Genomic DNA, 26,870 nt, shown 5'->3' on the forward strand with positions numbered 1-26,870 from the left:
GATCTGATGTTGCCCAAGATGAGATTTTGTCTAGGAATCTCTTAATAGGATAAGTTCACCTTTCATAACATGTTGTTACACTCGTATTTAAAGGTGTAACATGCTACTTTATCTGCAGCCCCCATACCCCCCGTTGTGACAGCAGACGGGGATCCTCGCCCCACACCTGCTGTCACAATCTGCTAACCCGACTGCATCATTCATTCACAAGAGTTATGTGAATGAATGAACTACAACTACCGTCAACAATTGTGGCTGATGGCTTGAACTACTAGAGCACCCACTAGCGCCTGTTGTCGTTAATTGAGAAGTACATTGATTCTCTCTGTGATTCAATAACTGCCTGCCGTATGAGTTATCGAGGGCAAGCTACACCGACAGTTTGCAGGAGCCTGACACAGTATCCACGATCTGCTGATTCAGGGTGCAATGTTTTACAGGCGCCTAGTAAAAAAATAAACGCATATTTTATACCTGCAAAAATACTTTTTTTTTTTTTTTTTTTTAAGGTGAACTTTGCCTTTAAGTGAAAAGGAAAATCTGACAATAAAAAAAGGACACTACTGACACCTGCATAGGCTTACATGATAAACATACCATGTAGAGGCTAGTATAAATTATTAAAAAGGTCGTCAACCTACCATAAAGAACTTCTGCACCATGTAAATGTGAAAGTGTACACATTTGTTTTTAGATTGTGGAGATGTCCTAAAATATGGCTACTTACCAAATGAAAGACTAAAACAAGGATACGCATACTTTAAAAAATTAATTCATACCTAGTATAGTATTAGCATGAAGTGATTGTGCCTGAAAGTCCTCAATGTCATAGACTTTCCCATCTATTACAGTCCAGAAACCACCATCCTTATTGTGATTTTCCAAATCTGCTTTACGTATCAAGGTTACTTCTTCATTATTCCTTGAGCTCTGGCCAGCAAAAAATGAGCCTTTATGTAAACAAAAAAAAAATGTATGTGAAATCATTCCACGCAAAATGTACATAGAATAGTAAAACACATATACTAGAGAATGTACAAAGTGTAACCGTGTTATGTGTGAGCTAATAAATCTCCATAAAGATCCCAAATGTTATAAAACTGAATAAATAAATGTCAAGCTAAGGCTGCCCATACATTATAAAAAGTTTTTCTTCTTCAATTTCCTTTAGCTTTACCTTCAACTATGTAGTGCAAGGAGGGGCCTGCCTGATTGAAAGCTTTGGTAAATCTAAAGAAATAAAAAATTGTAAAAACATAATTGCATAATGCATGGCCAGCCTAATACTTTTGGATAATATATTTGAAGCATTCTTACACTATTGGAGCGACTTTTGCCCTTTATAAATGTGAGAGACAATGTTGGCGCCGGATGATGTGGATTAACCCTTAATATGCTGGAGAGGATTTTTTTTACCAGGCTGGAGAGAGTTTGAACAGTGTGAGATTAGTACTGCTTTCAAATGATGGCATTTTGTTTTTTGTTAAATGGCGCGTACGTTGTGTGCTCAGGGAGCGGTCACGTGGGGCTGTGTGAACATAGAGGAGTGTGGACAGTACTTTGCAATAATTTGTGTACCACAGCAGGTGTTGGTCTAAACACAGTATCAATGAAGTACACATATACACCCAATATGCACTTTATGTATCCAAGTTTTGTTTGGACTTTATGAATTTGATATCTGAATCAACACATGTTTATATACTGTATATTTGTCACAGATTTTTGCACATTATTAATTTATATATCTTTTTTTTAATTCGCACACTTTTGTGCACTTTTATGAATTTTTGAGTTTACAACAAATTGATCATGGGATTTTAGAATTTACTTATGCAATTGTATAAAATGTGGGATTTTTTTTTTTTTTTTTTTAAGGGAGATTCATTAGGTCACACATACGTTGCCAATTTACTAAAACTGGAGAGTGCAAAATCTGGTGCAAAAACTGGTGCAAAAGCTGTTAGCTTGTTAGCCAATCAGCTTTTACCTTCAGAAATTACGCGTTGACAAAAAAAAAATAAAAATCCTGGAAGCTTCTATTCAGAGCTGCATCAGATTTTGCATGCTCCTGGTTTAGTAAATCAACCCCATGCGATTACACTTCGTACATTCTTTAGACCATTTGTCTTTTAGTAACTGCAGCTGATAGTAGTTGTAAATCCAGTTGGTGGAGATTTTTTCCTTTGGTAACCACTGTTCAGCATACATTAACTTGCTCGTGCTTGGGCAGCACAGTGGTGTAGTGGTTAGCACTCTTACCTAGCAGTAAGAAGGGTCGCTGGTTCGAATCCCAACCATGACACTACCTGCCTGGAGTTTGCATGTTCTCCCTATGCCTGCGTGGGTTTCCTCCAGGTACTCCGGTTTCCTCCCACAATCCAAAGACATGCAGGTAGATTAATTGGCTTCTGTCCAAAATTGGCCCTAGTATATGAATGGGGACCTGAGATTGTGGGCCCCTTGAGGGTAGGGACCCATGTGAGTGTACAATGTACAGGGATAGGGACAATTGTAGACACTCACACTGGTTGAACTGGATGGACTGGTGTCTTTATTCAACCTTACTAACTATGAAACTATTAACATTTTCTATGACAATCGTCCATGAACCCCCATCAAATCATTCTCTGCAGCTATTACTTTTTGTACCAACCCCTCCCCTTAGAATGCAAGCTCTACGAGCAGGGCCCTCCTGTACCATTTGTATTGAACTGTATTGTAATTGTGTTGGCCTCCCTATACATTGTAAAGTGCTGCGTAAACTGTTGGCGCTATATAAATTGTGTAATAATAATAATAATAATAAAGCGTTACCCACCCATAATGCCAGGCCAGGACAAATCCTCATTGTCATCTCTTTCTCTGCCTGGGGCAAGATGGTTGAATCGATCCAGAGGTTCCAGAAGACTGGCAAGAAGAGGAATAGCACCAGTTTCCTGCATGAGCCAGGCATTCTTACACAGCAGCAATATTGTGGATACAACAAGCTCAGGAAGTAGAACACCTAGACAAGTGTTAAATGAGAAACTGAATTAGACATTTTACAGAATGAAATTAAAATTAGTATGCAATTTTCTAAGCATTTTGTGTAGCAATCCCCACTGAATTTCACACCAAAAAAAATAAAAATAAAAAATAAATAAACACAACCTGAAGCCATTTATTCAGACACGTTTTAAATACATCTATTGGAAAGCAAAAGTAACTTCAAAATAGCTTGTAGCAGCTCAAAATACAAACTGAGTGCACATGAAAGCATGAGGAGCTTGCCTATCAGCTCATGCCCCAAAAGACACAAAGCAACCAAATGACTTCCATTTTACATTTTAAACATCATTTCTTTATTTATAAGCAATAAGGACTAAACTAGAAAAAAAAAGATTATAATTATAGATAGATATATATATCACATATGCAATTTGCAGTACGTTCTCAGTTTTGCAGAAATGCACTACCGTCTGTTTAGCTCAATTTCTTATGGGCCACGTTCACATCTGTGTGATATCAACCAGTGAGTTGTTTTTTTTTGGGAAAGGGTCGGGGACTTTTTTTCCTGCAGCAGGTTGCGTTCTTGGTTTCATAGACTTCAGTGGCAATGCATAAAAAAAAATGCAGTGCTTGTGGTGGATTTCAGCTACATTTGCTGTTTTTTCCTGCATGACAACAGACACCTCCTCATAATGACAATGTGAAAGAAGTTGGCTTGAAATTTTTACGAACTTATTTAAAAAAAATAAAAATGAATACATACATAAGTCTTCACAGCCTTTGCTCAATACTTTGTTGAAGCACCTTCGGCACCAATTACAGCCTCAAGTCTTTTTGAGTATGCTGCTACAAACCCGGCACACCTATTATGGGGAAGTTTCCCACATTCTTCTTTGCGGGGTCTCTCAAGCTCCACTGGGTTAGATGGGGAGGTGTCGGTGCACAGCCATTGTCAGATCTCTCCTAAGGCTCAAGTCTGGGCTCTTGCTGGACAACCCAAGGGTGCTCACAGAGTTGTCCTGTAGCCACTCCTTTGTTATCTTGGCTGTGTGCTTAGGGTCGTTGTCCTGTTAGGAGATGAACCTTCACCCCAGTCTGAGGTCCACGGAGCTCTGGAGCAGGTTTTCATCAAAGATGTCTCTGTACATTGCAGCATTCATCTTTCCCTCAATCCTGACTAGTCCCCCAGTTCCTGCCACTAAAACATAGCCACAGCATGATGCTGCCGCCACCATGCTTTACTGTAGGGATGGTATTGGCCAGGTGATGAGCATTGCCTGGTTTTCTGCAGACATGACGCTTGCAATTCAGGTCAAAGAGTTTAATCTTTGTTTCATCAGACCAGAGAATTTTGTTTCTCATGATCTGAGTCCTTAAGGTGCCCTTTGGCAAACTCTAGATGGGCTGTCATGTGCCTTTTACTGAGAAGTGGCTTCTGTGTGGCCACTCTATCATACAGGCCTCATTGGTGGACTGCTGCAGAGATTGTTATTCTTCTGGAACGTTCTCCTCTCTCCAAAGGGAAACGCTGGAGCTCTGTCAGAGTGACCATCGGGTTCTTGGTCGCCTCCCCGACTAAGGCACTTCTCCCCCGATCGCTCAGTTTGGCCACTGAGCAAATTGAAGAGCCCTGGTGGTCCCAAACGTCTTCCATTTACGGATGATGCAGGCCACTGTGCTCATTGGGACCTTCAATAGGGCTCGTTCACACCATACGTGCATGAAAACCGATGGGAAAACCTTGCAGATTTCACTTGCAAGGACATCAGTTTTAATACACTTTTCAGTGAGTTTTTTGTGCACCCTGACATCAGTTTTCATGCATGTTAGTTATGTACCCTATTCAAACCAATATTGATGTCATGTCATGTTTTTTTCCCCATGCAGAAAACTGCATACATGTGTATACACGGTGTGGTGTGAACAGGACACATAGAGAACCTTTTTTTTCTTTGAGCCCTTGCAAAATGCAAGCAGAAAAAACAGACGTCTCTGCACCATGGTGTGAATGAGGCCTAAAAGATAAAAGAAATAAAAAAGCACACAGAGCAAACTTACTAATTACAGTGCCTTATCCCTTATCAGATCACTCAGTACAAAATTTCAGTTAAATATCCAACGCATTATCATCTTTTTATGCATGCTAGATGCATTTAGAAAATGGAGAGGTTACTTAACTTGCGAAAATTCTCATATGACAGAATAACATTTCGGAAGTGGTATAATGTGTTGTATTGTATTGTGATGTATGCTTTCGTTTCTGGGCATATGTAGTCTAGCTCGTCTGATTTTTTTTCAGATGGATACTGTACCGATTAAATGAAAATAGCATGATCTGGTATCATACAAGAAACATTTTCAGGTTTGTCCCATTTGGATAATTTAGGGTGATCTGCTCTCGAAAGCTGTGTACCAACAAAAAGATTATTGTAAATCGTTTAGAAAGCGGTATTTTTCCTTCCGATTTTCTCATCGTGTGTACTAGGCTTTAGAGTTAACCAGCCAAAAAGGGAAGGCTGCTACATTTGCTGCGCCCTCTGGATAACTCATAGTGCTTTGGGAATCCACTTATGTGTAATAAATATTGCAAAACAAAGACTGTAAAAACTGTTTAAAATGTAAGAATTAAAATACAACAGTCACAAAACCAATATAGTATTTATTTATTTTAAATAAAGGAAAAAAGCAGCTGGTTACCTGTAAGATCTCCTGCCACGATACAGGACACTTCTGCAAAATGTCTGTGAGATGTGGAAGCAATATTTGTTGCCACAGGAAGGATATCTCCAATGTGTGTGCACAAGAGTGCAATATATTTCTTCAATAATGAGCCGACACCTAACAGTTCAGGAGCTATTTGATAGAATACAAGAACGTATCAATACCACATAAAAAAGTTAAACTCTGTACATCATGAAAACAGAAGGAAAGTTATATATACCATGAGTGTTTGTAGTTTGGTCCACAGAGCTGCCTGGGTAGAGTTTGCTAACAAGCAGCCGCTGGAAGCGCAGCAGAAGATCCATGGAGGCTGACCTCTCCTTACTGAAATGTTCTTGTTCTAAGCTGGATGAGATCCTTCGAGCCATGTCTTTGAGTTTAGCGATAGTTTGAGAAGCAATATTCCTACGGACATGAAACCAGTAATACCATTACAAGAAGGAAAAAACAAGAATTTAAAAACCTAACACTTATTTATTTGTGAAGAATCTCACATTTGTAATTTAAAAGTGGGTAAAGCAAAAGCACAGCAGCTTAGCCTGATGTTAAACTGTTATCTGCACTGTTACAAGGAATCAAAACTCCAAAAAAGGTAGATTCTCTGGGAAACATAGTTTGAAGAGGTTTAATAAAAATGGACTGAAGGTTTGGTAACTAAATGGGAAATGTCTAGATTTAGGCTTAATGTGCACTAGAGGTTTTTATAACCCCAAAAAAATGCTGGATGAAAAAAATGACGATAATTGGATTTTTTTTCTTCAGACTTACCTGTAAAATCAATTTCTTTGAGTACATCACGGGACACAGAGCAACCATATACATTACTACTCGGGTTATGCGCCACCTATAGGTGAATCGACACTGGTAGAATAACCAAAAAACAGGAAGTGATTCCCTATATAACCCCTCACATACAGGAAGTATTCCAGTTTTGTAGCAAGCAACAAACTCCCAAAAAGAGAGGGGAGGGGCCTGTGTCCTGTGATGTACTCCAATTTCCTCATACATTGCGGTTCACAGAGCAGCCATATACATTGCTACCTGGGATGTCCCAGGGCAATAGCCTTGAGGGGAGGGAGACACATTGTATGAAAAAACAGCATCAGATTTATACAGCAGCCTGCAATACACTATGGCCAAAAGCAGAGTCCTCTGCTGCCCTTAACATCCACCCAATAAAATCTTGTGAACGTATGTACTGAAGGCCAAGTAGCGGCCTTGCAAATCTGCGCCACTGACGCCTGATGGCAAAAAGCCCAAGAGGTTCCAACACTCCTTGTAGAATGAGCTCTAACCCCAAAGGGAGGAGTTTTACCTTTCAGGCCATAGGCCTGAGTGATTAATTGTTGAATCTAAAGTGAAATGGATGCCTTAGAAGCCGGCTGACCCCACTTAGGGCCTTCCGGCAAAACAAAAAACGCATCAGAACTTCTAAAGCTTGCAGACGTTTCCAGGTAGACTGACCGCCCGCACCACATCCAAAAGGTGCAACTGCTTCTCTTCTGGTGAGCCAGGCTGAGAGAAAAAAAGAAGGTAGAATAATGTCCCAAAAAGAGAATTCTCTCTACCAAATATCTGCTAGGATGCCAACTTCTGGCCTCATACCATGCAATGTAAGCCTTCCAAACCCTGTGATAAACCTTCTTGGCATTCACCAATGTAGTTACCACTGAGACAACACGATCGCCTAGCACCCTGGCTTCAATAGCCACGCCGTCAAATTCAGCGAGTGTAAATTCGGGTGGAGTATAGGCCCATTACAGTAGATCGAGCCGGAGCAGAAGCATCCAAGGCTTGCCTACCGCTAATCTCACTAACACCGGTTACCAAGCCCTCCTGGTCCAGGCCGGAGCTACCAGATTGACTGATGTCATCTCTTCTTGGATCCTGCGCAAAAGATGTGGCAGAAGAGGAATCGGAGAGGATGCATAAATCAAAGAGAACTGAGTCCAGGGAACTACCAGAGCATGTATCCAGTTCGCAAGTGGATCTCTTGCTCTGGATACAAACTGTTGAATCTTGCAGTTGAACCTGGATGCCAGCAGGTCTACATCCGGTGTACCCCACCACTGAAAAATCTGCATAAAAACACTTGTGGGTCAGGGGACCATTTTCCTAGAAGTATCTGTTGGTGGCCGAGATAGTCCACTTTCCAGTCCTCTAGCCCCGGAACGTGGACGGCCGACAGCACTGGCACATTCCATTCTCCCCATGATAACACATGACTGACCTCCATGTGGACCAGACGACTCTTGTTGCCACCCTGATGGTTGACATAGGCCACAGCCGTGGCATTGTCGGTCCGCAACCTTACCGAGTGACCCTGTAACTTTGACGTCCAAAAATTCAGCGCAAGGAGTATTGCCCGCAGCTCTAGTACATTGATGGGCAATCCCTGTTCCTTCAGAGTCCATTTCCCCTGGACTGTGGCACTTTCCATGACTGCTCCCCAGCCGGAAAGACTGGCATCTGTGGTCACTACCTTCCACGACAGTGAAAGAAAAGACCTTCCCTGTATCAGATACTGGTCTACTAACCACCAGACGAGACTTACACAAGCCTTGGGGGGTTATGATCATGCAGGAATCCAAAGCCTGCATCTTCCTGCTTCATGCAGACAGAATGTTCTGCTGCAATGCCCTGGAATGGAGTTGGGCATACTCTGTACGAGTCATGCTTCCCAGAAGACTCATACAGGCGTCGGCGTCTTTTTCAGCTTACCTGCCGAACCTGATCCTTTAGGGCAGGCATGTCCAAAGTCTGGCCCGTGGGCCGCAATTGGCCGGTTTTGAACAGGCCGTCTGGTCTTTCTCAATTTAGTGCGCCATGGGATCAGGGCTGTCAGATGAGCCTGATCACCGGCACTGTGAGAAGCTCTGTGAGCTTCAAAAGTGAAAGTAAAGTGCAGAGGAGTGTGCTGTGCTCTCTGCTTCCCACTACAGTGCAGTACCCGACTGAATGAGGAAGCCGGAAAGGTACTGTACTATGCTACAAGCTAAATTAGTGTTAAAAAGGGCTGTGTGTGTCTGTACGTGTGTGTCTGTACGTGTGTGTGTGCACATGTGTCTGTACGTGTGTGTGCACATGTGTCTGTACGTGTATGTGTGTGTGCACACATGTGTCTGTACGTGCATGTGTGTGTGCACACATGTGTCTGTATGTATGTGTATGCATGTGTCTGTATGTGTGTGTGCACATGTATGTCTGTATGTAAATGCTTGTGTCTGTATGTGTGTGCGGTGTGCATTTGTCAGTATGTGCGTCTGCATGTGTCTGTGTATGTTACTTTTAATCTGGACCCCCCCCATTCTTATACCATCAAAACTGCTTTTGTAGGGCTTGTGTGTGATATTAGCCAGGACTGCTGCTCCTCTGAAAAGCAATCCATGCACAGATCTCTTTTCAGAGGCATTTGAATGGCGGTAAAGAGGCATTATGTTGCCTCCTCAACACCTGTTTTAAGCCCGTAAATGCAACATCTGTGGCTGTGTACTGTGTGCAGGGCAGCCCATTCATTTCAATTGACTTCCCTACTCACAAAAATGCAGGGAAAGAAGTTCAAGCTTTTTTTTTTTTTTTTTTTTTAAATTGCACTGCACCAAAAGCACCCTACATTTTCCAATGTGTGGGGTACCATTAAGAATTAACGGTACCCCCTAAAGTGCAGAGCACGACAAAGGCAAGAGAATTCTTGTTGGGCCGTGTATTAGTGCTCGGATGGACATACTTAGACCAAATTTTTAATGGTTCAAAGAACGTCAGGCAAAATGGTCGGCCCTCACGCATGTTCACTTCATCAAAGCTGGCCCTCTTTGGAAAAAAGTTTGGACACCCCTGCTTTAGGGCCTCGACCCTTCTTGGAGGCAAGAACACTCTTGCCTGGATTGTGTCCATGATAAGGGCTAAGTATTCCAGACTTTGAACCAGTTTTAGGCCCGATTTCTCAGAATTTATGATCGGAGATGCTCTAGGAATTGGACCGTAAAGATCACGTTTCTTAGCAAAACTTGATCCCCGAGTAAAAAATCAACCAAGTAACCTGCAATCAAGATCCCTCGAGATCTTAAAAGGCCCAGTATGGGTGCCAGGATCTTTGTGAAAATCCGGGATGTGGTAGCGAGCCCAAAGGGCAGAGACACAATCTGAAAATGTTGTTCCTCTATGACAAAGTGCAAAAGCCTTTGATGAGGTTGAAAAATTGGCACGTGCAGGTATGCTTCCCTGATGTCAATGGATGCCAGAAAATCTCCTTCTTGGAGAGAGGTCATGACAGAGAAGACCGATTCCATTTGAAAGGGCCGCGGTTCAGTGCTCTTAGATGCAGAATAGGTCTTATGTCGCCATTTGGCTTTGGAACCGTGAACAGATTCAAATAAAACCCTGTTCCCCTTTCGGAAACTCTGACCTCCATGATCACCCCCTGCCGCCTTAAACGGTCTAGTGTTTGGCGTAATAAGCCCTTTCTTGAAAGCTCCATGGGAACACTGGACCTCACAAATCTTTGAGGAGGGTAACAGTGCAATTCTAGCCTGTACCCCTGAGACACTGTGGAGATTGACCCATCGATGTCCTGAATTAGCGTTTCCCACAATCCCACAAACTGCAGCAACCTTCCCCCTACCCGCAGGAGTGGGGGCGTTCCTTCACAAGGGAGGTTTGGTGCCAGTATTAGTGGATTTTTGGATCCACGGTCTCTTTTACCTTTGCTGTTTACATTTGGCAGCAGATCCCTGGTGCCGTCAGAACTGTCCTAGGGCCTGAAAAATCTTAGGAATTAGCATGTGGCAGCTCTTTCCTGCAGATATCTTTTGGATGTACTTATCGAGATCATCCCCAAAGAAACACATTCTCCATGAAAAGGAAAATCGGCTAGCATCCTCTTACAAGGGAGCTCTGCTGACCAGATTTTCAGCCATAAAATTCTGCGCATGTGCACAGACAAAAGAGCAATGATCTGCTGCATGTCTTTAAGGGCATCTATAGCAAAGCAAAGGGCCCGAGGCAGATCTGCTCCATCCTGGCGTCTAGCCTGATCCTTCAAGGCGTGACAGACCCCAATTGCTGCTCCTGTGGGTTGAATGGCAGAACCTGCCAGGGTGAAGGATGCCTTTAACAAGGATCTCAGCTTCTTATCCGCTGGATCCTTAAAGACCTGTGCATTATCCACTGGACAAGTTAAAGGTGTTGCTCAGGGAGGAAACCGCTGCATCCACAACCGGTAGGCTCCACTTCTTAGTAAAGCTTTCCACCATAGGATATAATAATGAAAACCTCGTAGAAGGCACAAATATCCTGTCTGGGTTCTCCCAATCAAGACATACCACCTGCTTCAAGAGTGGGTGAAAAGGAAATACCTGTGTACCCTGCTGTGGTTCCAAAGAACCCATGGAGGAACAATGTGTTTCAGGGACCTCCACTGGAGGCAATTTAAAAGCTGTATGAACCATCTGTACAAGAGAATGGACGAGAAGCTTTTGTGATTGAGAGGCAGATATAATCTGAGCCTCTTCAGGCTCTGAATCATTCGAGGGCAATTCCTCTGTCTGGATATCAATTGCCTGACCAGCCATTACATCTTCTACCTAGTCAACCCAGTCTTGCTCCAATATAGAAGGAATAGGGGAAGGGGACAGTCACGCTTCCTGCCACTTTGTGCGAGTGCTAGTTCACACCAGATGCAGTTCCGTTCAGGTCCGTGTGGTTTTTTTATGCACTAAAAATGCATGCACAGTGTTTTCCATGTACTTCAATGGCTCTAGTTCACACCATGCAATCAGTTTCCGATGCAAAAACTGACCGAAAACTGACTGCATGGTATGAACTAGAGCCATTGGAATACATGGAAAACACTATACATGCATTCTGTGCAGAAAAAAAAGTGCACAAAACTGCACGGAACTGCATCTGATGTGAACTGGCCCTGACAAAATGATCATTCCGGCAATCTTGCCCTCTCACCAAAGCTGATGCCAGGTCCTCTTTAGTAATAAACTGAGGTAGAAGCATTGGTAGTAGGCACAATGCCGGATAGACGCAGTGGTTCAGATTGCCCGGGGTCATCCGGTCTTTCAGGTGAGGCTATTGCAGTATAGTTCCATTTAGCCTCTACAGGGGCCACTGAGGAACACATAGACACAGCTTGCTGAAGCAGTGGTAACTGGCTTTGTGACACAAATACACTTTATGTTGCCAGTCTCACTTTTATCTTTTTTGCTTTCATGTAAAACAATGACATCTCCTCTATACCTCAACTCATAATAGCCCCTTTAAAAGAATACAATCAAGTCAAATTCTATTAGGTTGGCTATGGAATTTCTGTTAGGGCAAAAACTGTGATGGTCATTACCTCAATAACTGTTGAATGAGCTGCACCAAAGGCAAGGTCTGTTTACCAGCAGATTCATAGATGCCTGTATTTATCAAGTCTTTATCTAGTGGTGTACTGCTCCTGTGCAGTGAAGACACGTTCGCTTCTTGTTCGTCTATTTCCTTTTCTTTCTGGGCTTCCTTCTTTGCTTCAATATCCTATAAAAGATATAAGAAGAGTAAATTTTGGCAGTGGCACATGGAAGTGGGTTGTGTTTGTCCCAATGACACCTACAATGAGGCCCCAAAAAACTGAGGCTGGGTTTAGGGGTAACATTAAGGTTAGTCACTATGGTCAAAGTGATTGGACCAGTGAATAGGCAACGCATATCCACCCCCCACGGTCCATAACTCCCCTGCCTCCAGTGGGTGTTGACCCCTTCAGCATTCCTTTCTCTGTAGCACGATAGTAATGTCTAACACCCCCCCTTTCCAATGTGATGTGTTCACGTGGAAGCCCTGGATATTTTATTCCAGCTAAGGTAGGAGAGGTAGTGAAATTCTGTAATTCCCTTTATTTTCACACAATAACCCCATGGGTTACACACTTCCTGTCCCCAGGTGACTATGCTCACTCTCCCCCTGTATCCATAGAAGCCACCAAGGCTGCTCTTCAAACATGCTTGCCTTGGTGAATTTACATTACATATCATGGTAAGGGGATAAGACAGACAGACAGAATAAAACAGAAAATTATTTTGCTTCAGTGGAAATAAAAACAGTGTCAGCATTCAAGTTATTGTCTCGATGGTATAGAACACCATCTAAATTGCATCACATGTACCCAACCACTTCCCCACTCTGCTGGAGATGCAATATGGAGGTTGGATCTTTAATTCACAAATGGTGGTCATGTCCCAAAATCCAACCATTTTGGAAGGAAGTACATAACATTACCCAACAAGTAACTACATTTTCTCTTGAATACTCCCCGGCACAAATGTTATTACACTTCCCATCTCCCACACGATCATACCTCAGATCCTTGACCATGCACATGATCATGGCAGCGAATATGTGTATACCCAACAGATGGAAATCCACTGACCCACCATCCCTCAAAGAATGGTTCATACGCATAAATAAAACGGCTGAAATGGAGGAACTTATCCACCAGGCGAAAGAAACACAACCTAAATTTACGCAAACATGGACCTGCTGGTTACATTTCCGTACAACAGCGACATATACTAGGATCCTCACATGAATACTCACTATGATATCTTGATAATATACAGATGCCTTTTAATTGACCGTAATTCCCCCTTTTTTTTTTTTAAACACACAAGCTAATCTCGACCCTACCTACTTTCTCCCCCTTCTATTTTCCAAACTTACCTTATATACAAGTTATAATGCCTTTATATTTTCTTAAAACCACTATAAATTTATTTACATATTTTTCTCATGAATTTCTTAGCAACATATTCGAATTCTGAGCTATCTTTTAGCCGTGTTTAAACTAATGCTCTCCATATCCTTTTAGTATTCTATAATTTGATTACTTATACTACTTTTTTTTAGCTATATGATCTTTGCATCCACAGAAACTTATATAGTTTATGATAGTAACATAACCAGACATACTGTGCTCATTTCAACATTATATATTGTTTAATATATCTTTTAACTATGTCTTATAACAAATGGATGTATCTGCTACTGTTGATCTTTTCTCTGTTATGTATTTGCAAAAATTTCAATAAAATGTTATACAAAAAAAAATAAAAAAAAAAAATAAAAAACAGTGTCAGCAACTAATGACACTGCATTTCTGACAAAATCAACAGGTATTTTCTGTATTTGCTAAAAATGTTCTTAGCCTGGAATAAAAAAAAAAAGGATACACAAAAAAAAAAAAAAAAAAAAAAAAAAAAAAAAAGGTAAATCGCACACAACTAAAGACTAGTAAGCTGCAATAGAATTGGTGTTTCTTCCCGGGTTTAGATATGCTTTAAAATTAAGATTCAGTGGAAGGTTAAGGCTACGCTCACTCCTGCGGGAAGTATGAATAAACATTATGCTTCCTACCAAGTGAATGAGTCCCTGTGTTGCCTTTATAAACATTTATGCACCATACATACTAGTGTGATTTTAGATCCAACTTTAGTTGCACAGGTAGGTACCTGTCTTTACAGCACCTTTACGGTTTGAGAGGACTTCTTTACATAAATTCAAGTTTGCACAGCGTGTGAAGAAGTAATTTTCATTTAAAAGTTTGAGGAACTGCAGTCTGCTCACATAATTTGTGATAGAAACATCTTTGCCATTCTGAAGCTTCCGTCCAACCACTTTGCATATTATTTTATATATACTGCGATTCTGTACTTGCCAAATATGCTGCAGAAATCTCCCTTCACAGAGTCTGGCAGGCAGACATTCTAATTGTGGGCAGCTGAAGCTACTGCCCATTCACTTCCTGGATTTACACAGACACCTCCAGCTCTACAGCTCTCATCCCCCTCCCTTCCTGGCAAAACGCTCACGATAATGAGAGAGCTGTGCATGTCGTCATAAGCCTAGGCTTTTTTCCAGACAAACAAGAAGTGGGCTGGATGAGGTATTTACTGGCAAAAAAAAAAAAAAAAGGTTTAACTATCCAGAGTTAAAACAAAAAGGGCAGAGGATTTAGTAGATGGAAAGATCAAAAAAATTACTGAAGATCCACTGATAAACCGTTGCACCAATGTCATGTTACATAAGAAATTGCAACTACCATTATTTTCTTTTCCAGGGTCTTCGCTTTCCGAATACATACACAGTTAAAAAGGTTTTAAGCAGTTTAACGTGAAGAAAATAATAACTAAATGGGACCAAAGTAGTTACACTTTTACAGTGATGTATGACATAGCCTGGAACAGCATAGTATGGCACTTATCAATATTCGTTTTTGTTCATTTTTTGGCATAAAGCTTGTGCCAAGTGTGGTGTTCTCCAGGTGCTGAAAATATATTATGATATATTTAGGTTTACTTAAGGGTAAACCTTATAGAAGAGCTACTAAAAAATTAACCAGCAGACCAAATCTATTAAAAGCCAGTTTTGGTCTCACCTGAATCTCTGAGGTTATTGCAGTGTTAAGTGCGCATTCTAATCCTCCATCGGCCATCAAGCTGCTTACCAACAGGTCAATCATGAAACGCCGCCCAGGGCTTATGGTCATTTCGTTTCCAGAAGCTAAAAACAGAAGGCTTAATAGTTATGTTTCACAGGATAGAACTGTGTTTAGCTACCTTTGAGTTAATAAAATGTACAAAATACAAGAAAAACCTGGACTAGATAACGAAACCACGTTTACGCCTTCCTTTACAGGCCAGTTTGCAACTGGCCTGTAAAGGAAGGCGTAAACGTGGAAAGTTGAAATATATCTTAAATCTTTTATGTACATGGGCACATGAACATGCTTCATTCCAGGAATCCAGCAACTTTACAAAAAGTGCAGGCACACCATGAGGCAAGTCCAATTAGGTGCAGGTCACTTCTGGGACACATCTATATTCCTTACAGTATATGTGACAGGTTTATTGTATTCCTGGAGGACACACTCCGGCTGTGAAAGGAGAGAAGCACACACAGAAGCTATGCCTACCCATCCCCTCTGGTGCCCATTTACAGAAGCCTTTGCATTTTGTGAATGCGTTAACCTAATACAAAGGCTTCTGTGAATGGGCAAAACGAGAGGGGTGGCCATACTAGTTCCAGCGACTCTGCTCTTGAAGGAACTGAGATCACAGTGAACAGTGTCGGAGCTCCAGAAGTTATCTTCCTGGAGCACAATAAATCTGTCAGATGCAAATAATAGAGATAAGTCTACAAGGGGCTTGCTGTGGGGGCACTCGACAGGAGTTAGGGGCCAGAAACGGAGAAGAGGGAGAAGAGGAAGATCAGACTGTGGAAAACCAACTGCACAGAGGAGGCATGTATAACATGTTTGTTAAAGTAAATAAAAAAAAAAAACACCATGAGAATTTACAATCACTTTAATTAGGGAACAGAATTAAAAACAAAAAAATAATAATGTTTTTCCACACTAATTTTGGCGAGTTTCAATACAGCAATCTATTTACTCAAACACATCCAGAAGCGTTTGTCTTATTTAAAGTTACTTTCTCTTCAAAATGCAGCACACTGCGCCTATCTGCATACCACAACAGTGGCTGAGCTCAGTGCTGCTGGGTTAGGCATACAATGTGCAAGTGCAACTTTTGAAACATGAAGTACAATTGAGCCTGTAGTTCTAGAAGCAAGCACCAGCGGCTGCTGTGCCCTATAATTAAGAATAAAGATCACGATTCTCGCGTAACATATTCTTTCACATTATACAAAAAATAAAATGGCATAACTTTACGGTTTATTTAAAAAACAAATGTAATGCATTAAAGTGTAATTTTTAATTTTTTAAAAGACTGCTTCTGAAAATAATTTGAAAGACTGCAACCACCATTATATATTATATATATATATATATATATATATATATATTTATATTTATATTTATATATTACACACACATACACACACACACACACACACACACAATATATATCCAAAACTTCTCCGCCCGCTGCATCTGGTGCTTTTTTGATATTTTTGTGTCCGATATAACTTATTCTTTGGAAATACATTTTTTGTGCAGCAATCCTTGCCGTTTGTTTCTACGTCTTGTATCAGTCTGTGGGAAGAACTAAGATTGCTGGCACCACAGGATCATTCAGTGCATCTCACCTCTTGGACAGTTTATATAATAATAATAATATATGTTATATATAAAAATACCGATTTTTAACTTGTAAGCAAAAAGTGTCAGAAAAAGGTTTAGTCTTAAAGTGGTTAAACTGCTCTTATTTACAGACTGAAGTTAAATTTCTTTGATGTCAGCTGTCAGAAGTGAGCAGAGAACTCTGCACTTGTTAGATAGAATAGGGGAAATGCTGTTTTAAGATCGGGAGGGGGTAGAATCGCGATTTTTATTTTTTAACGATTAATCATGCAGCTCTAGTAAATAAGCAGGGGGAAAAAAAAAAAAAAAAGGAGGACAAGGACATGTTGTCCTACACATTTATGGTTTGTGAATAAGGAATGGAAATGTATGGCACAGTATGATATAAATGCATCTTTGGATATGTAAAAGAAAATTGTTAATTGCACACAGAAATGGAATACCCAAGAGCACAATGTAAAATACCTGCATTTGGCAAAAGGGCTGACAAGGCCCTGGCTCTTTCCTCAGCTGTCGGCAGAAGCACAGACCATCCGCTCTGCAATACTGCTTGTGCAGCTGACTGCACCGTGTTAAGCACTCCTGCATTGCTGGCCAATGTAACAACTGTCTGCTTCAGACTGTTCAATAGCATACTGCCAAGACCCAGGCCCAGGCATTCTGGGTCTACTTGGTGGCTTATGGCAGCATGTAACTGGAAGAAATAGAGTACAGGAACAAATATGTAAATGTGCTACTCAACGAAACAAAAGTGTAACTGTTTGAAGTGCGTTTAAAAGGTTGGCAACAGCTTAGATGTGCCAATTTTCTTGTAATGGTAAGGCATGGTGGTTATTTATACCTTTCAAATACACACATCAAAACATTGAAAGTATATCTCTTATAAACCTTTGCAATTTCAAAACTATGATGAAAAAAATAAATAAAAAATAAAATAATTTACATAACTACAATGCTTAGTGAAAACCCAATGTGAAAACTATTAGCAGCTTAAAAGCAGAACTTCACTCCACAGACTGTGTCTCAATGCCCCCTCTCCCCTGCCAGATCTAAACAGCAGCCTGTATTTTTATTTTTTTCCCCCCACAATTTACTTTATTTTGTCTTTTTTCACCTACAGCCTCTATTGTAGCCCAGGTGAGAATGACATGTTCTGCTCCAATAAGCCTCCTAAGATATCGTCATCACATGTGCTTGTAGGCCGCAGGGACACAACAGTGCTGACATGCAAACTTTGTGCCACAACATCAAGAGTTGGCTACAAGAAACCTAAAGGGAGAACAGGCTCCCAATGATGCCAAAGAGAAAGAGCATTGTGGGACCTGGCCTGTGGCAGTGGAGCAAACACAGGTAGGCACACGGGAGTAAAGTTCCTTTGAATGTCAACTTTTCCAGTTAAAGTCAAATTTTACCCAGCTCCTCCACAGCCTCCCTATAGCACAGTGAAACTCTCAGTCACATGAGATAAGCAACACGGGAGGGCTGAGAGGTCAGGCTCGAACTGAACTTTAACAGATTTGCATAGGGCTTCATCTGCCTGTATCTCTGGATCTACTGTCCATTCAGTCATACCAGTTTTCACAGAGTGGCTTCCCAACGCATCTTTTCATCAAATGCTTCATTTCCTAGATTCCAGACAGGTTTAATTAATCCTATCCCTTATCGAGAGCTATGAATATTGCATATTAGGATATTTATTGTTAGAAAAGTGTGACAAAAAGGATGTGTGAGAGCTAAAAAAGAATGCAAACGTTAAAAATATTTTACTCAATTCGCAATTTTTTATCTAGTATGTCATTACCTGTAATCGAAGCAGATTAAGCGTTGCTACAGCCATACATTCCTTCTCTTGTGGTGGTGGCCAGTCAGAGCTGCCATCCATCCCTTCACTAACTTGGCGCAACAGTAAATCCAGCTGTTCAAAGGTCATGGGGCACACATCAACAACAAAGGGTACGCGCAGACCGATGGACCATTCCGAACACGAAGACCATGCAAAACTCTGCACATAAAACATAATAGTTTTAATTTTTAAATTGGGACAGCTCAGTTGTTCAACCCCTAATAAAGTTATTATATATGAATTAAAACAAAATAAAAATACTAAAATGATAAGCGGGGGAAAAAATAAAAATAAAATAATGCTTAGGAGTATCATGAGCCCCATTAAAAAGTCACATCTACACAATACCAAAATCATAAAAGAGTGCATACAAAAAGTCACCTGAAACTGTCACTAATAATAAAATAAATTAAATAAATGGGAAGAGTAACAGGGTTAAATGGCTCATGCAGTATTGTGCACCCACCCCTAGCAGCCTGCTCTTCACATCCCATAAAAGCAAGACACCAATATATTTCCAGCTTAAGATTTGTACATGTAAAATGTGATCAATACCTGGGCAGGTCCACAAGCGATTCCAACTATATGTTTGGAATCCAGTCCTGGGAGAGCAGACGGCTCAGGTTTTGCGATGCGTAATGTATCAAAGTGCTGACACTGATCATTGCTACCCCAGCTGTATACCTCCCCAGATTCAGTTAATGCCAGACAGTGTGTAGAGCCCACAGCTACATCAACCACCTTCTTGCCTAAAGAAAGATAAAAAAAAACAGTTTACCAAAAGAAGTGTATCAGAAGAAATTATTCACCCTAACAATTTTTTAAAATCACAGCAACGAGCACTCAAATGCAAAAAAGGTCAGCGGTTTCAGCAAGAGAGATTTTCTAGCCTGATGAAAAAAATTGAGTTCATGGCTTCTTCCTCAAACCCTTTTACCTCTTTTTTGTAAAACCATAAATAAATGACAGCGTTAAGCTGGTCATAGATGGTTTGAATCTTGGCCGGTTCAGCAGGGACCAGCCAAGAATCACACCATCTATGGTCAGGCTGATGGTACCCATGTCCATCCATCAATCGACTTGGGTACAAGCAGCACATCGGATTTTTACATGCAATTATTGCCAACAGCTACAGCCGCTGGCCATAATCACTGTGTTCTGGAAGAACACAACAGGTCCACAGGAAGGACTCCATCAACAATTTATGTGTTGATGGGGGAAATCGGGCGATTTTCTTTCCTACAAATCAAGGTTGTGAGAAAGAAAAACCGCATCATGTATGCTGGAGAAGATTCTGTGGATTTGGTTTGTTGATAAGTGTTTTGAAGATCACACACTGAAAATAATGAAAAAGCTATGCAAGGTGTTACTAGTTTATTAGAACAGAGCACCAAGTAGAAGAAACAGATGCAGAAAATCTAACATACTATTGTCGTTTGCATTTCTATCATGGTGGAAGATAAAACAATTCAGACAATCACTGAAAGAATACATTTCCCCAGATTCTTCCCCTCTTGCTTTATATGAACCACATAGAGTGAAAGGAGGAATCGGAGGCACTACTGTAGTGAAAGCTCTTCTTTTGGACACCGCTCAAGAAGCAATGTTAAAAGCTATTTCAAAGCAAATATGAATCTTCAAGAAGCAGGTCACTGGCAAATTCTAATCATAAAGCAGAATGACCGCAGTGAGTTGATTAGATAAGAGTTTTATTTTTGTACTTTTCCGTTCCCATTTACCTTGTAGGCCACCAAGTATCTTTGGGTATCGGACATGTTCTTCTGTTCCGTGGCCAAGCCTCTGATTGTCCCCTTTACCCCAGGAATAGACCTGGCCATCTTTGGTGATAGCAACTGAAAACTGGCTGCCACAGCGCACTTTTACCATGTCCAAGTCCTGAAGTTTCTCTATTAATTTAGGTGTTTTACAGCCATCGCTTCCTCCTCTGCCTAATTTTCCATAATCTCCATCACCCCAAGACCAGACTTGACCTATAAAAAAAAAAAAATTATTTTAATATATATTACATGCAACAACACATAGAAACAAATTTGGAAACCAGATTTTATAACTCCACTGCAACTGTCACTTCCAGCAAAGCCTATAAGGACAGATGGGTTGGACAAGTCTCAGTGGATTATGCAAATGCAATCAATTCATTTTCAGGTAGCTGAAACTTCCAGTGCACCTCTATGACAATTCAGCGGTCACAAAAGCTCAAAGTGGATAAAATCAGGATTTGCATCCGAAGCTCTAAACCAAGTAGTAATGACATACAGTACCATCTAACTCCCACTGATCCTATTTTAGACGTTTCTGTCTTTTTAGATGGTTTGTCACAATGCTAACGCCTAACCCTGACACCTCAAATGGAAAGGGACAGTGTTTGATTCATAGGCTTAATACAGATTGCAGAAGAGCAATATCACTACATACAACAATAAATTAGGACACATTTCACTTTACTCATTAAAACAAACAAACAAACAAACAAACAAACACACACACACACACACACGCGCACTATTATGTGCTTTTTAAGAGAGCAGTCTGTTTAATGGTGTGTGTGCGTGTGCGCAATGGGTACTCAACAATAAACTGAATCTACAATATGTATAACAACTCTGCTTTATACATCTACAGGTTTTATAGTGGTTGTAAACCTCAAAACATGAAATATAAGTAAAGCACATCCCTCTATAGTGTAGACTTGTCACAGTTAAGAGTGCAAAGTGGCACTATGTCTGCTTCCTTGCTTCTCAGCATGAATCACTTGTGACACGTTTTTCCCAACACCAAGAGGAAAAAAAAAAGTAGTAACGGGAGGGACCTCCAGCTGATTTGACGGCTTCAGTTCTGTTCCTGTGTGCTGTGTGGAGGGGGAGGGGGGCGTGTCCCTTCCCTCCAATCAGCTCTCCTCACTGAAATCTGCAAAGGGTAACTTCAGCTCTCCACCCTCTTTTTTCTGAACTCTCAGACAAGCTTTAAAATTCAGCACTTTGTATGACCGTAGAGAAGGGCCGCAGATTAACAAGTACAACTTAAGTAGGAGGATTTGTTTCATCTCTGTATCACCCAAGTCTAGTCCCTTCACTGGGTATAGGTTTACAAAAACTTGAAGCCTCATGCATACAGGGAGTTTGATTGATTATTTGGTTATAACCCTCCCTTGTGCTATGCAAAATAAAAAGTTTTGACTATAGATCGTTGTTCGAGGAAGCATCAGCTTTTTTTAACTTGTACATAGATATTTCTATTTTATAGCACAAATTACAGCAAAAGCCATAAATCCCCTGTAACAAAAAAAGTTCTCACCTGTAAGCCTGTATTATTCACCCAGACCTAAACACCAAAGCCTTGTGCACCAGGGCTAAACACCTCAGGCGTCTACTAAAATCTGAGTTTGAGTTATAATCAAATCTTTGTATTAGGAGAATAAATTCTCCATCATGGAGGGGGTTTACAATAACTTTATGTAGTCTCAATAATATTTACCATATATTTAAAACTGATTGTATTTTAGAGGTTTTTTTGCATTTCTATTTTATATAAGCATTTACCACGTAACAATAATCACATGTAAATGCTTACTACTAATTATAGGGTATTATGTATATTTTCTATATGAAAAACATGTTTCTAAAAAGCGTGATCAGTAATGTTTATCAAGTTTAGGATCCCCAGATCTCTACTCAGTTCAATCATCACACAACCTTCTTGATAATAAATCACTGGCAACATAACATCCTTATAAAACAAAAACATATATAAACTTACCATTTTCTGTCACGGCCAGAGTCTGTGCATCTCCACTTCCACAGGACACGTCAACAACTTTTAATCCCTTGAGTCCTGTCACCAACATGGGTATTGTCTGGTCTTCACTAGACCCTTTGGAAAGCAAACAGAAACCATTACAGAATAAGGTCACATCTAAACTGTGCAGTACATCAAACCAAAATAGAAAAGACCTTGAAAGACACAGCGAGTACAATTTACTTTAATGAGCCAGTAATTAAGGTGTTAGCAAACCCAACATTTCATATTCCTGATATATTCCTCCTGTACATGTATGAGAAAGTATTCTGTTGTTCCCTTTGTATTGCTTCTTTTATGTGAAATCCCTGATGTTCCTGCCAGTTCCCCTGCTTTCTGATTAAAAACTGACCACACGCTATGGCCAGTGCTCTACTGCAATGATCAGACTTGTCCTGACACGTCCCTCCTGCACAGCCATTCACTGGGAAGATCAGTGTGCCCCAGCTATTATGCAGCTGGGAACAGGAGGATGATATGTGATCACTTCTATAAAAAAAAAAAAAAAAAAACAACAATAATAATGCATGCATAATATAATTTTTTTTCTTTTTTTCTATATGTATACACTAATGTTTTTAATGGATTGTTTTCTGAGGTGAAGGTTTACAATCACTTTAGAGAACTGACAGCAACACTTTATACATACCATGCCCCAGCCTTCCGTAGTTCCCTCGTCCCCATGTATACAGTTCCCCATCGGCAGTGATTGCTCCACTGTAAGTGCTTCCACACGCAATGTGAACTATTTGCTTGCCAGTCTGCTTCCCACACAGGGTAGAGATTAGCTTAGGTTCATCTAATGAACTGAAACAAACAAAAAAAAAATGAATACTAAAATATAATATATGTGATATTTTTTTTTTCTTTCTTATATTATATATATATATATATATATATATATATATATATATATATATATATATATATATATATATATATATATATATATATATATATATATCACACACACACATTTTTTAAAAGTTGGCACTACTAGAAGCCCGTTTATAGGTTTTCATACAAGATTCCGTTTTCTAAATGCATTACATTTACAAAACAAAAAAAATGTATACACACCACATGGTTTGAGATATAAAATAAAATACAAACCATGCATCACACAGCACTTGGCAAGGACAATACAAGTATTTCTTACACAGTGTCTCCATGGCCCAGTCTACCACCATCACCACATCCCCATGAAAAGAGTTCACCAGTGGCAGATAAGGCCAAATGATGCTGCCCATCAGAGTGAGCAGCAATCTTCACAATATTCCGGGAAGCAAGACCCTGCACAAGCTGTGGTCCCTGCAAGAAAGACAGAACAGAGGAAAATTCAGATAAGGGTTTTACAAAGAGAAATGCTATCAATGTAACACAACAGCCTCTAAACTAACAGTTAAAGCGGGCCTTCACTTAAAAGTGAAGATCTGCTCATCCTCCTCTTGTAAAAATTTTTTAAAAAAGGCTTTTTTTTCCTCTGCGAGGAGACACCCTTTTCTGACAGGTACCTAGGCAAGAATTACGTAAGCCTGGCCCACCATCAACCTCCTTCGACAGGTCACACATCATTTGCAGGACTACTCTGAAAGTGCGCGTTAAGCTACTTTCACACTGAAGTCGTTTTAGTGCTAAAAAAAGCGCCTGAAAAGCCACCTCCCATGCCACCACAGTGTGAAAGCCCGAGTGCTTTCAGACTGAGGTGGTGCGCTTGCAGGACAGGAAAAAAAGTCCTGGGGCTATTTGGGAGCAGTATATACAGCATTCCTAAACCGCCCCTGCCCATTGAAATTAATGGGAAAGCTCTTCCGAAGCGCATGAAAAGCTTTTTGGAAGAGTCGCAACACGTCGGTTTTAACCCTTTCTTCGATCGCTAGCGGCCGTTAAAAGTGCCTCACTAGTGGGCAAAAAGTGCAGCTAAAATGAGCATCGCTTTACCACTAACGTTGCGCAGCCCCAGTGTGAAAGTAGCCTTAAAGAAGTAGAGAATAAACAGACAATTGTCCTATTGAAAGCAGGTAGAGGTGGACATTCTGGTAGGTCTGCTGTATGCTACGCATCCACTGGGCTGTATAATATTACAGTTTATGTTCAAGACCTACCCACAGTTAGAAATAAAGGGAAACTAAATTAGAAAAAACAAAAAACAAACTATGAAATCATTATACAAAAGAGATTAAGAATCTTGTCACAAGTTATAGCTAAATTATACCAATACCCTGATTCTGAGAAAGAAAATCTTATATTTTTATGTACTATAGGGAAAGTTATTTCAAGCTATTCTGTGAACTCAAAACTAACATCTTGCATTATACACTGTCATAGTCTACAAAATAAGAAATACATAAAATAAAGTTACCCAACAACATGAAACACTAACGAGTTTACCAATAAAACATGAGGTTGAAGCCGACTTTCCAGATTTAGGCTCGGTTCACACTACTGCGATGTGTTTTAATGCCATTTTCAGTGCAATTTTGGATGTGGTTAGCATATTCGATTGAGCCAAAGCACACTGAAATCACACCAAATGGGCACAGGAACCTTTTCCAAAACCACACTGTATAGTCACATTGATGTGAATGGGCACTATGAAAATTAATTTGATATCCCTGCAATTCTGTGCAACTCCAGCTGCATTGGAAAATCGCACAAGTGTGAACCAGCACCTATTCAAGCTTCAACTGATGCAATGTAATAAAATATCTTTAATATTAATATTTCAACATACCAGTGTATTATTGTTGTAAGCTTGAGTGTAAACTTTGCCATTTCTGGAGAGTATGAGAAAGCACTTCTCCGCACAAGCAATCTGTGTAACACCAAGGTTAGCGAGAGCTTCACATTGTATAGGGCCACTCACATTCGCATAATATTTCCAACCTAACAGACCCCAGCTGATCACCTCCTGTAAAGAACCCTAGAATTAAAAAAAAGAATATTCTGGTCTTATGAAATGTTTATGTCTGTGCAGTATGCAATATGTACAGAAACAAGATTTGTAGTACGATTAGTTGCTGTGGGTTACACACTTAACATTCTGCTTTTTTTCCTGAGGTTGTGCCTGAGGCTACTCAAAGTGAAGGCTGGACTAGCCTCTGTTTCAACAATGCCATAAGAACATAGGAAAATTAAGAGATATACGTCGGGCAACTTACCTTATGAGATGTTGGAGAACTGCACTGTGGAGGCATACAAGGAGTAGCTAATCGGTCTAAATGTGCCATAATAACAACAGCTGTTTGCCGTAAGTCTATGGCCAATTCATTGTCCTGAGGCAAGATCAGATACCTCAAAAAGTTTTCATTTGGACTCAGTGTACAAGGTAGCATCTAAAAAAAGAGAGAAAAAAAAATAATTACGTCACAGAAAAAACTCTGAACTTAAAAACGAGCAAATATACTTTCTCATGAGGATTGGTCATGCAACACCATATACCATACCAAAAAAGAAAAACAAACAAACAATCTGCATAAAAATGACAAACTCACTGTTGTGGGAAATCTGTTGTAAGATTAATTTGAAGGCTTCAATTACTGACCGCTTTCTAAAAAATGCTAGCCGCCTGGCTGTCATGCTGACCTACATTCTCCCCCAGGTCCTCATTTTTCTCTAGACCTGGTAGCACTGTAAGACCAGTCAGATAACTTAAGGTTTAAGGTTTTCGACATGATCTTACATGATCTCGAACATCTAAGTGATCCTTAAGGGGGCTGCATACTCTGAATGAGCTATGCATTAATTCTGAGTGCACCAGAGCCAGTGCACTGTAAAATGTGAGTGGTTTCTTTTTTAATAAAAAGTTTTTTTTTTTTTTTTTTTTTAAACAATTCAGCACTATGTCGGTTATCTGATTCCTTAATGATCACCACCGCTAAGTATTATCATAGGACAGACTGGATGCATTAAAGCAGCGGTAGTAAACCAATGAAAAAAAATTAAATAAATAACTGCGAGACAACGTGCTCTATGCACCGCATACTAGCACATTAGGAAATACTCAACTTAGAACAGAGCCCCGCAGCACACCCAGTCGCCACTGAGGGGGGCCAACATGTTCCGCCGGCGTTTCTTCCTGGTTCGCATGTTCTGGTGATGTGAGTGGCCAAAGCTGCGATGACGTCACCCCGTGAATGCTCGCAGGAGCCCTTGTTTCTTGCAAGAAGCTCTGAAGTTCCGGCTTGATACACCGGACCTTCAGAACTCATGCACGTGCACGTTTAGGAGATATTAATTTTACCTACAGGTAAGCCTTATTATAGGCTTAGCTGTGGGGGAAAAAAAAAAAGACAAACACACAAAGCAGGGTATACAAGCACTTTAAATAAGAATTTATCTGCCCACCAAAGGATTTTTAAGCCCCTTAAAGGGGAAGGCGCATACGTTGAACCGCAAAAGGTCAAAAATGGA

The 26,870-nt window shown here is 40.4% G+C and overlaps 1 protein-coding gene across 8 annotated transcripts in view; it reads right to left on the reverse strand.

Annotated features, from left to right (window-relative positions):
- HERC2 (HECT and RLD domain containing E3 ubiquitin protein ligase 2) overlaps window positions 1–26,870 on the reverse strand; it is a 232,709-nt gene that overhangs the window by 150,841 nt on the left and 54,998 nt on the right. For 7 of the 8 annotated variants that reach the window (XM_077482785.1, XM_077482784.1, XM_077482781.1 and 4 more), the window contains exons 10-24: window positions 25,619–25,792; window positions 25,192–25,380; window positions 23,617–23,768; window positions 23,107–23,264; window positions 22,419–22,532; window positions 20,381–20,632; window positions 19,197–19,390; window positions 18,600–18,800; window positions 17,264–17,492; window positions 15,131–15,255; window positions 12,059–12,237; window positions 5,933–6,117; window positions 5,689–5,844; window positions 2,822–3,007; window positions 780–950 (exon numbers count right to left, since the gene is read on the reverse strand). In XM_077482785.1, the coding sequence (XP_077338911.1) occupies window positions 780–950; window positions 2,822–3,007; window positions 5,689–5,844; window positions 5,933–6,117; window positions 12,059–12,237; window positions 15,131–15,255; window positions 17,264–17,492; window positions 18,600–18,800; window positions 19,197–19,390; window positions 20,381–20,632; window positions 22,419–22,532; window positions 23,107–23,264; window positions 23,617–23,768; window positions 25,192–25,380; window positions 25,619–25,792 (2,665 nt within the window). The remainder of the gene's footprint in view (window positions 1–779; window positions 951–2,821; window positions 3,008–5,688; window positions 5,845–5,932; window positions 6,118–12,058; window positions 12,238–15,130; window positions 15,256–17,263; window positions 17,493–18,599; window positions 18,801–19,196; window positions 19,391–20,380; window positions 20,633–22,418; window positions 22,533–23,106; window positions 23,265–23,616; window positions 23,769–25,191; window positions 25,381–25,618; window positions 25,793–26,870) is intronic. The other variant, XM_077482783.1, reaches the window with a different exon arrangement.

This window comes from Lithobates pipiens, unplaced genomic scaffold (genome assembly GCF_037356315.1).
Source record: "Lithobates pipiens isolate NorthernLeopardFrog02 unplaced genomic scaffold, aLitPip1_a1.2 Scaffold_16, whole genome shotgun sequence".
Classification (NCBI taxonomy): Eukaryota; Metazoa; Chordata; class Amphibia; order Anura; family Ranidae; genus Lithobates; species Lithobates pipiens.